This window comes from Camelus bactrianus, chromosome 5, assembly GCF_048773025.1.
Source record: "Camelus bactrianus isolate YW-2024 breed Bactrian camel chromosome 5, ASM4877302v1, whole genome shotgun sequence".
Lineage (NCBI taxonomy): Eukaryota > Metazoa > Chordata > Mammalia > Artiodactyla > Camelidae > Camelus > Camelus bactrianus.
Window position 1 is genome coordinate 104476977 of NC_133543.1, and position 11059 is coordinate 104488035.

Here is an 11059-nt window from a genome sequence, read left to right on the forward strand (position 1 = left end):
CGGTGGCCCCTCTCATGCCATGGCTTTGATATCCACCTGAAGCTAGCTCTTTGGACATCCTCACTGGTCTGCAGCCACCCTCTCTGGGCCCAGGTCTCTGGACAGGCCTGGGTGAGTGGGCTGGGGTCAGGCAGGCCAAGTCTGATTACTGCCCAGCACTCTCCTCCTACACCATCTTCCTCCAGGGCCCTGCCAGCCCTTAAGGCAGCACAGTCCAGCAGAACTTTCTACTATGGGAGGATATCTGCTCCTGTTGAATATGGTTGCCAGTAGCCAGACACTACCGTCCAAACACACATGGAGGCTTTGAAATACGGCTAGTGCAACTGAGGAGCTGCGCTAATTCTATTTGAATCTAAGCAGCCACACTTATCTTAAGGCTCCCGAGCGCCAGCACGCCCTATTCGGCATATAACACAGACCACTGCTCTCACAGGGGAGTGGGTGGGGTATATGGAAAGCATTCCCAGGGCCTGAGGCTCCCGAATGGGCTAGTAACATTGAATTCCCTACGCCACACTTCCCAGCTTCCCTGCCCCAGGCGCCCCAGCAGTCGCTGCCCCAGGAACCTGGCCTGTAGCATCCCTGGGGGATCCGTCATCCCGACTTCTGGGCTCTCCCGAGTGCGGGCCACCTGGGTAGGAAGCACACAGGGCTGCGGAGACCTCTCGGCCACGCACACCCCGGCCGCAGTGCGCCCCCAGACCCTGCGCACAACAGCCCCCGGGCTCCTGCCTCCCCGACCCCCACCCCCCCACCCCCAGCACAGCACCGGGGGCCACCTGCACACAGTAACTCCGGCCGCGCACCCCGGCTCCCCTTCCCAGCCTAACTCACACCGCCCCGGCCCCGCTCAGAGCTCCCCCAGCTCCCACCCTGCCAGCACAGCGTCCCCCGGGTCCCCTGTCTCCGGGCCCCGCACAGCGCCCCGGGCTCGCGCTCCCAACCCGACTCGCAGCGTCCCCGGCTCCCCGGGGCCCCGGTCTCCCCGCTCACCGCGCCCCCGGCTCCCCGGCCTCCCGGCGCACAGCGCCCCCGGCGGCGGCCGCGCGGAGCCCGAGCGGGGCGGCGCACAGCGCGGGGCCGGGCCGGGCGGCTCCCGGCGCGACTTCCTGTTGTGCCCGCGCCCCGTCGCCGCCGCCGCCGCCCGGCGCCCCTCGCCCCGCTGCCCGCGGCCCGGCGCGGCCGCCGCTCATGGATTTCACCTAGCGCGGCCGGCCATGGCGGCGCAGTGCTGCTGCCGCAAGGCGCCCGGCGCCGAGGCCGCGCCCGCCCGCCCGCCGCCCGAGCCGCCGCCCGCCCTGGACGTGGCCTCGGCCTCCAGCGCGCAGCTCTTCCGCCTCCGCCACCTGCAGCTGGGCCTGGAGCTGCGGCCCGAGGCGCGCGAGCTGGCCGGCTGCCTGGTGCTCGAGCTGTGCGCGCTGCGGCCCGCGCCCCGCGCGCTCGTGCTCGACGCGCACCCGGCCCTGCGCCTGCACTCGGCCGCCTTCCGCCGCGCCTCCGCCGCCGCCGCCGCCGCCGCCGCCACCGCCGCCACCGCCGCCACCGCCGAGCCGCCCTGCGCCTTCGCCTTCTCCACCCCCGGGCCGGGATCCGCGCCGCCGCCCCCGCTGCCCGCCTTCCCCGAGGCGCCGGGCGCGGAGCCCGCCTGCTGCCCGCTGGCCTTCAGGGTGGACCCGTTCACTGACTACGGCTCCTCGCTCACCGTCACGCTGCCGCCTGAACTGCAGGCGCACCAGCCCTTCCAGGTCATCCTGCGCTACACCTCGACCGACGCCCCCGCCGTGAGTCCGACCCGGGTGGGCGTCGGGGCGGTGAGCCGGTCGTGGTGTCGTTTCTAGGCGGCCTCTCTCTGAGTTGCCAGGGTAGGGGGCATTCATGTGGGCTCTGCGCCTGAGGCAGGCGACCTGAGCCTGGGGCACCTGCCGAGAGGGTGGAGCCAGCCTGGCCTCTCCCTGGCATTCCCCCACCTGTCTCTGGAGTCCTGTCCAGGTGCTTTCAGTGGTTCCCTTCTGGTGCCTGGGGAGCCCTTAGGAGCCTTGGACCCACTGCGAGCCTGGGGGCTGGCCACAGGACAGGGAACACTGTGCCACTGCAGGAGGCCTCTCAGGTGTGCAGCAACCGTCCCTGCCTGGGGATGAGGGTAGTGTCTGGTGAGCACAGGCCGAGCCACACACTTGCTGGAGCCTGGCACTGAGAGGCGGGCCAGGCAGTGCCAGATGTGGAAGGGCCTCTGTGTGACCTGGACCTTCAGAGAACTGGTGGGCCCCAGGTCTGTTCCCTGGAGGTGGCATGAGGGACATACCTGACAGAGCCGGCAGCAGGGAGGGCTGGGTTGGTTCTAATGCTTGGGGCCCCCTGGGCAAGGACTGGCGGATGCTGTCACTGGGTGGCCCCGTGTTCCCAACACAGACACACATGTTGGCTCTGCAGGGCTTTGGGCAGGGGGCACCTGCTGCCCCAGGGGCTCAGCAGAAAGGTTGGGTGAGCCAGGCTGGGCGCTGTGGCCGCAGCACCTCTCCACCATGGATGGAGCAGGGCCTTTCCTTTCATTCCCACAGTGTGGGATTTGCTGGGTTCCCAAGGGGACAACATACGTATGACACTACCTCCCCCCGCACTCCCCCCCACACACAACATACTCCAGCTCTGGGAGGCCCAGGAGGTCCCATCAGTCACTGTCCATGGCATGTAAATGGACAGGGTGATGGACAGGTGGCATAGAGGCCAGGAGCCATCAGGGTGACATGTGGACAGGAAGAGCCTACGGGCTTCCTAGGATTCCCAGGAGCCCTCAGCAGGCCCTGCCACTTCATCTCCTTTGTGAGCTTCTGTGTGTTCTGGCCCGGCCACTGGCCCGCTGGGTTGGCCCCTGCTGCCTACTGGGGGTAGTCTGGGGCTCTGACACCTGACGTATACACCTCCGGCCACACTAGTGAGAACAGAGGGACGTGGCGCTCCCTGACCTTGATCTGTGAACTTGGAGCCCACGCACTGTCTACCCAGGTCAGGCAGAGTGGCCCGCAGAGGGGGGCTAGGGCCTGTTACAGGCCACCCTTGCTGGCCTGACCCTATCCCCAGCAGCCTGACCATGAGGACCTGTCCCCAGTGTGAACCAAGGACCAGCTGCAGCGGGATCCACTGCAGGGAGCCTCCTTAATGCAGATTCCAGGGTCCCAGCCCTAGGAAGCTCTGTGGTGGGGCCCAAGAGTCTGTATTTTTTAACAGACTCCCCAGACAGGCCTTCTGAACATCTTTTCTGCACAGCCCCGGGGGGCCGCAGAAAAGAAGGACACCCCTGCAGGCTCCCTGTGGTGAGGGGCAGAGATGGCGGCCTAAAGGAAGTTTGGAAGGAGTTTCTGAGCACTGCCAGCGGTCCGGCTGGGTCTGCAGGACTGGGATAGGCAGCCCCTCTGGGCCTGGGATCTGCGGTTTGTGGAGGAGGGAGTGCCATCTGGGTCTGGGATCTGCAGGAGAGGCAGCCCCACCAGGTCTGGGGTCTCGGCAGCTGTGGTAGCTGTCAGCTGTGGAGTCCCTGACCTGCCACTTGTGGAGGACTGGGGTCCTTCCATAACGGCCCTAGGAGGACCTCTATGTGCTTGGTCACTGAAGTGGACAAGGAACGACCCAGTTTCCTTCAGTGATCATGTTTTGGCAGAGGGAAGGTGGGGAAAACAGAGTCGGGACCCCGAAAAACAGCTGCAGTCAGGTTGGGGGAGCCCCTCCCAGGCTCTGTGCTGACCTTTCTGGAGATGCCAGAAAGCTTGGGCGGAGATGAAAAGTGGTGTGTGGAAGTGGCGGTGGGCCAGGTTGCAGGCGTGGTCCTAGGCAGAGCTGGTGGCCGGGGTGGGCAGGAGGGCACGAGGAGGGGCTCCCTGGGGGGGGTCGGGCCTGGCCTCAGGCTCTAGGGGAGGTTGGCCAAGAGGGCCACAGTGTCCGGCGGCCATGGAGGTGGTTGGCAGCACCAGCACCTGGGGACACTGGCTGGCTGCAGGGAGGTCAGACAAGCACCCCCGCCATGGGCCCCGCTGCAACTTGGGAGTCCTCTGACCCCTCCTCCCAGCACCCTTCCTGGCTGAGGCCTGGGAGAACTGGGACTCGGGTGCTCTGACTGTGTCTCGATTTCCCCTGGGAAGCGGATGAGGGGCACAGGCTGGGAGACGGCCTCCTGTCTGGAGGGAGACTGGCCTGCCTGCCCGGGGGCTGCTGTTGGCCCTGGGTGAGCCCAGTCGGCACAGCCCCTCTGGACCCTCACTCCCTTCCTCTCCAGCTGCTGCCCCCAGCGGCTCCAGGCCTGGAAGCCTGGACAGTGGGGTTGGGGCTGCTTCCTACGGCCTTGCCCTCTAGGGGAACTCTGCCCAGCTGTCAGGAATGAAGGCCAGGCTGGCAGGCGTATCCTGGCATCCCCACGTGCCGCTCTCTGTGGGACAGGGTCCCAAGTCCCCCTGGTCCTCAGGTGCCCCCGCCTCACTGGGACGAGGAGGGCCGTCCGCCAGCAGCTGTGGTCTCCACGAGGCCTTGGCTCACTGTGTCGGGGAGGGTATGACTGCCGGAGCCCGGGACCATGGGTGACGCCTGCCCCCACCCGCTGCAGATCTGGTGGCTGGACCCGGAGCTGACCTACGGCAGCGCCAAGCCCTTCGTCTTCACCCAGGGCCACTCCGTCTGCAACCGCTCCTTCTTCCCTTGCTTCGACACGCCCGCCGTCAAGTGCACCTACTCAGCCGTCGTCAAGGTCGGTGCCCGCCGGCAGCCCTCCTCCTCACTTCCTGCCACTGGGACCGCTGTCCTGGGAGCCCACCCTCCCTGATAGGGTCAGAGTCCGAGACCCAGGATGGGCCCCAGGACCCCAAGGAGGGGCGGCTCAGTTGGAGCTGCTGGGTCCCAGGGCCCCTGGCCTGAGCGTGGCAGCACCCCCGCCCCACTTCTACCCCCGGCTTGGGCAGGCGGTGTGCAGACCAGGAGCTCGGGGCTCCCCAAAGAGCGTGGGGGTCCCTGATGGGGATGAGGGGGTCCCTGACAGCATAGCTGCCTGGCCCAGGTTGTAGGGCTTCCCGTCGGGGACGTGGGTGTGGGGCTTTCTAACTGAGGACGAGGGGTGGCCTGACAGGGCGCACAGGGTTCCCCATCACGGACAGGGGTGCCCTGATGGGTGGGGCCTCCTCGAACACAGGCCCCGTCGGGGGTGCAGGTGCTGATGAGTGCCACCCAGAGCACCTATGTGGAGGAGGAGGGCGTCTACCGCTTCCACATGGAGCACCCTGTGCCTGCCTACCTCGTGGCCCTCGTGGCCGGGGACCTCCAGCCGGCAGACATCGGGCCCAGGTAGGGCTGCCTCTTGCTTCCCCCAGCTGCTCCCGCCACCTGGGGTCTAGGCCTCAGGGTGATCCTGCCGTGGACTGGGTGTCCGACCTGCGCAGCGGCTGCCGTGTTGCTGGCACGCTGTGGGGCCAGCTCTGCCCTGCCTTACTGCCACTGCCCAGGGCCATCCCTGCCAGGCTCCTCTCACTCCCCTGTACCCCCTGGCCTGGAGGCCAGGCTCCCGGCCTCACCAGCACCCTCCCCAACCTGGTCCTCCTGCAAGACCATGCTGCAGCCTGACACACCCTCACTCTTGTGTGGGCTCTGTCAACTCAGAGACAGAAGGAGCCAGCAGTCCCTCGGCATGTGGCCTGGCCCTGGCTGTGGGAAGGGGCTGCGTGGTGGCAGTGAGTGAGGTGGGGCGGTGGGCAGCAAGCAGCGGGCCAGACTAGGTGCAGGTGTTATTTCAGCCCAGAAGCCCAGAGGGAAGGCCTGGTGGGGTAAGCGGGGCGGGGGCTAGTTGGCCCCGGCCCACCCTCTCCCCTGTGACAGGAGCCGTGTGTGGGCCGAGCCATGCCTCCTGCCCACGGCCACTAGCAAGCTGTCAGGCGCGGTGGAGCAGTGGCTGAGTGCCGCCGAGCGTCTGTACGGGCCATACATGTGGGGCAGGTACGTTTGGGGGCGCCTGGGAGCCCTGGCTGGCTGCAGGAGGGGTCCGAGGACTCCCAGGGAACAGTGGGCTCCATGATGGGGGCCTCGTCTGACGCCTGGCGGGGGAAGTGATGCTCGCTGCCCAGGCCCCAGCTGTCTAACGGTCACCCGTGCTCCCCATCCCCGGGCAGGTATGACATCGTCTTCCTGCCCCCCTCCTTCCCCATCGTGGCCATGGAGAACCCCTGCCTCACTTTCATCATCTCCTCCATCCTGGAGAGTGACGAGTTCCTGGTCATTGACGTCATCCATGAAGTGGCCCACAGCTGGTTTGGCAACGCCGTCACCAACGCCACGTGGGAGGAGATGTGGCTGAGCGAGGGCCTGGCTACCTATGCCCAGCGCCGCATCACCACGGAGACCTATGGTACTGGGCTGGGGAGGGGCGGGGGTGGCGCCACCAGGGCTGTCCTGGGCACCACGCAAGGGGCTGAGAGCCCAGCCTGGTCCCAGGGTGTGGTCCCTCTGCCATGCGTGTCCAGCCACAAGGCTCGGGGCAGGGAGCATCCACACCTGCCCCAGGTGCTCAGGCTGGCCTCCCGCCTCCCCCTACCTCCCTGCCCCCGTCCAGGTGCTGCCTTCACATGTCTGGAGACAGCCTTCCGCCTGGACGCCCTGCACAGGCAGATGAAGCTTCTCGGAGAGGACAGCCCGGTCAGCAAGCTGCAGGTCAAGCTGGAGCCAGGTGCCTACTCCCACCAGGACCTGGCCTGGGCCTGCAGACGTCACCTGCAGGGCCTTCTTGCCCACTGCTTGCTTCCTCTGGCTGGGTGTCCCTGTCTTCCAGCATGGCATCCCTGCAAAGGCCAGGTCAGGCCCTCCCAGCCCCAGGAAGGCCTTCCCTAGGCTCCCTCAGCCTGCCACCACCTCTCACAGGCTCTGAGCACCCATCACTGTGGTGTGTGGACCCTCGGTCTCCCCTTAGGCCCCCCCCCCCCGGGACAAGCAGGCCCAATCACTGCACCCCCAGGGCATCCGGACGTGAGGGAAGGTGGCCCTCAGCTCTTCCCCCTGCACAGCCCCTGACCCCTGTCCGGCCGCCATCCCTTGGGACACAGGAGGGTCAGGGCACCACCCAGAGCCCAGGGTGTTCCCCTTGCAGGGGTGAACCCTAGCCACCTGATGAACCTGTTCACCTACGAGAAGGGCTACTGCTTCGTGTACTACCTGTCCCAGCTCTGCGGGGACCCCCAGCGCTTCGATGACTTCCTCCGAGTGAGCAGCCCCTCCCGGGACAGGCCCCGCCTCTCCTACCCCATCCACACCCGCCCCGCCCTCGGGGCTGTGCCCTTCTCCCCCAGGCTCGGTGGGGGCGGGGGCGGGGCTGTGGGTGGAGCTGGGACCTGCCCGTCTCTCTCAGGGGCAGTGCCTGGGGGGGCAGCGCCTGGGTGCTGCCTCCTGTCTTTCCCACCCTCCCACGCGTGGCCGCTTGGCAGGGCCAATGAGGCAGCAGTGGTGTCTCTGCACCCGCCCTGGGCTTGCACACCCCTCTGTGCAGACCCCTCGGGGCGGGGCCTCTTCTAGCCGGCCATGCTGTACAGGTCCCAGCTCTGGGGGGGCGATATGTGCCCAGCTCCCAGGCCTGCTGAGCCCTGCCCCCGCCCTTGCAGGCCTACGTGGAGAAGTACAAGTTCACCAGCGTGGTGGCCCAGGACCTGCTGGACTCCTTCCTGACCTTCTTCCCGGAGCTGAAGGAGCAGAGCGTGGACTGCCGGGCAGGTGAGGTCCACCGCCCACCACATGTCCTCACGCAGCGAGCCCACGGCCTGCCAGGGTGGGTGTGGGGCTCTCCCTCACACGATGCCACGTCTGCCTGAGGAGAGCCCCTTGGGTTCACCCGTCCTTCCTGCAGCCAACCCTCGCTAGGCTGGATACCATAGGAGTAGAGAGGAGGGTGTGCTTCCCAGCCTGATGGGACCCTGGGGGCTTCCCAGAGGAGGCTGCACTTAAGCCAGGCAGACTTGATTAGGCAGTCCCAGAAAGAGAGCCATGGAAAGTGTGTGCAAAGGGCCTGGGGCAGGATCTGCAGGGCAGAGGGAGGTTTGTCTCAGAGCTGGCTGAAGCCAGCTGGCCTGCTTGCATGACGCTCGTGAGGGTGTCTCTCGGGGTCCGAGGGCTTGGGGGCCAAAGAAGAAACAGAAGGGGTCTGCTGTCTAGGGAGAGGCCAGGGTTTGCTAGAAGGCGGTGAGTTATGGCTGGGAGGTCTGGGCATGGGGGCCCTGTGCTTCGAAAGGGGCAGTAAGCGCGCTCAGGGTTCTGGGGCTTAGCGGGTGGGTAGAACTTGTTCCCTCCGCGGCCGTCTCTTGGGCTTTAGAGCAGGAACACACCTTTACCAGTGCGTTGCTACCCACCCTGTCACGGTGCAGTGCCCCCCTCCAATCTCCCTGCCACGGGGTTAAAGTGCCTCATTGTCTTCCACTCAGGAGAGACCTGGAGGGGTGGGGGTCCCTCAGTCACCAACCCAAGTCTTCCGCCTCCCTGTGCCCCTTCACAAAAGCCACTCCAGTGGCCTGCAGGGCAGGGGCTGGAGCTGACCCCGGCCTCCCCAAACTTCCCCACTCTTGGGGCTGCCGGGCCCTGGGATGGTCACACCCAGGAACACCCTCAGGGTCAGGAGTCTCCTGGACAGGCCTGCTCAGGCAGCCACTCTCCAGCCCAGGAGGAGGCCCCAGGATCTCGTGTCCCCTGCAGGGCTGGAGTTCGAGCGCTGGCTTAATGCCACGGGCCCCCCGCTGGCTGAGCCAGACCTGTCTCAGGGGTCTAGCCTGACCCGGCCGGTGGAGGCCCTCTTCCAGCTGTGGACTGCGGAGCCCCTGGACCAGGCGGCCGCCTCTGCCAGCACCATCGACATCTCCAAGTGGAAGACCTTCCAGACTGCACTCTTCCTGGACCGGCTCCTGGATGGGTCCCCGCTGCCCCAGGGTGAGTCCCTCAGCTGCCTGGGTGGCTGGGGAGGGGTGCGCCTGCAGGGCCCTGACCTGCCCGCCGCCCCACAGAGGTGGTGATGAGCCTGTCCAACTGCTACTCCTCCCTGCTGGACTCCATGAACGCCGAGATCCGCATCCGCTGGCTGCAGATCGTGGTCCGGAACGACTACTACCCCGACCTCCACAGGGTCCGGCGCTTCCTCGAGAGCCAGGTGTGACTGGCCCGCACGGGCCTCCTCCCCTAGCCGCTGCACCCCCCACGGCCCCCTGGTCTGACCGCTCACGCTGGGCACCCCAGAGAATGGTGCGGGGAAGACGCACGATCTAAGGTGGCAGTTGGGGGAAGAGACCAGACACCGCCAGACCCTGGGAGGCTGTGCCCGGAGGGGCCAAGCTGGGAGCAGAGACCGGGCCTGGACACCGGGGCATCTGAGCTCCTCAGAGGTCCCAGTGGTCCCACAGGGGCCCTGGCCTCCCCACTCCCCCACCTATCCCGTCAGCACCCTCAGCCCAAGCTCCCTGGAGACGGGGCCTCTGTAGAAGGCCTGTGAGTGACAGGGTGAGGGCAGAGGGGTCCCGCTGTGGCCGTGTGGGGGCGGCCAATTCTCCTGAGTGCCCTGCACCCCGCCCCCTCCCCCCGCAGATGTCCCGCATGTACACCATCCCGCTGTACGAGGACCTGTGCACCGGCGCCCTCAAGTCCTTCGCCCTGGAGGTCTTCTACCAGACGCAGGGCCGGCTGCACCCCAACCTGCGCAGGACCATCCAGCAGATCCTGTCCCAGGGCCTGGGCCCCGGTGCCGAGCCCAGCGTGGAGCAGGGCAGTGCCGGAGCGGACTCAGAGGCGGATGCGGACACACCAGCCCTGCTGCTCGGGGACGAGGCCCCCAGCAGCGCCATCTCTCTCAGGGACGTCAATGTGTCTGCCTAGCCCTGACCTCCAGACACCACGATTGTGCCTTCTGTGGCCCGGGCCTGCCATGACTGTGCCGCGGCTCTGGCCGTGAGCTCTGCCCGGGCCCACGCGCCCCACTCACGGGCTTTCCCAGGGACCTGCCCGGGGCCAGCCGAGGCCAGTGGACCCGGTCCCCCAGCTCTCTTGCACTGCAGGCCCCAGAATGGCCAGCACATGCCACGCCCTCCTGTCTCAACACTGACTGCCAGATGCTGCCCCGGGTTGACAGCCACCGCCACACTGTGCCTTAAGTCTGCTGGGAGGCCTGGCTGTGCTGTCCCCATAGCGAGCCTCGCCCTGCAGAGCCCTGCACCCCGCCCCGGGGGCTGGTAGTCTCCATTGTCCCTGGCAGAGGGACAAGGACATAGACATGCCCTCAGTGTGGAGGCAGGGGACACTAAGGAGAGGGTGGATGTCCCTGGGGAGGGGCCCCCCCAAAAGCCTTAGCTCCTCAGGGAACATGGGGTCCCAGGCCCCCGGGGGGAGTGGGACAGGACCGTCTGTCTTGTGGCTGCCTACGGCCAGAGCAGCAGTAACACAGATGGGGGCAGGTGGTACTGGTGCTCTTAGGCCCACCCTGCTGGCAGAGGCCTGGGGACCCCGGTTAAAGCTGGGCCACCTGGGGGACCCCTGCAATAGGGTCACCATGATTGTCCCATTAAACCTCCACTCTGCAAACTACCTCCCAGCTTGTTGGTCCCAACTCTTTTCCTTCATGTGTGCCCAGCTGCCGCGAGGCGGGGTCTAGAGCTGGTCAGCCCTGTCCTCAGACACAGGCTCCCGGCCAGAGGTAGGGAGATGCTGGATAGGGCTGTGGGCCTTCCTAAGCACCCAGCCACTCCTGACCATTGGCTCTGCCCTCAGGCCCCAGATCCTGCCCTGCAGCCCCAGGGGTCTGAGCAGCAGCCACGGGCTGCCCCCACCCTCCCCGACCCCCTCTCCAGGCCTCTGCCACCCCCCTTTCCTGGACCTAGCACACCGATATAATGGAGGTCACTTGTCACCACCCTCGCTGTGAGCCTTTCTCAGTGGTGCTCCCCTGCCCCAAACTGGAGTAAAGGAAAAGGTGAGTGCGATCTTGGAAGATGGAGACTGAGGGGCTGCGGACGTCCACCGGCACAGGCACAGTGTGGCTGCAGGTGAGGGGGGAGTTCAGGAGAGGAAA

General features: G+C 66.8%; 1 protein-coding gene across 2 annotated transcripts; it reads left to right on the forward strand.

The window, feature by feature from the left end:
* Positions 1-1121: 1121 nt before the first annotated feature.
* RNPEPL1 (arginyl aminopeptidase like 1) lies at positions 1122-10575 on the forward strand. Of its 2 annotated transcripts, XM_010948108.3 has the most exons (11): positions 1123-1784; positions 4595-4735; positions 5174-5325; positions 5854-5970; positions 6144-6379; positions 6584-6697; positions 7115-7227; positions 7623-7731; positions 8704-8934; positions 9009-9151; positions 9583-10575. In XM_010948108.3, the coding sequence occupies exons 1-11, from the start codon at positions 1221-1223 to the stop codon at positions 9868-9870; spliced, it is 2208 nt and encodes a 735-aa protein (XP_010946410.2). In that variant the 5' UTR covers positions 1123-1220; the 3' UTR covers positions 9871-10575. The 2 variants fall into 2 exon arrangements, with proteins under 2 accessions (XP_074220753.1, XP_010946410.2); XM_074364652.1 differs by lacking the exon at positions 5854-5970 and having other exon boundaries at positions 1122-1784.
* Positions 10576-11059: the final 484 nt, after the last annotated feature.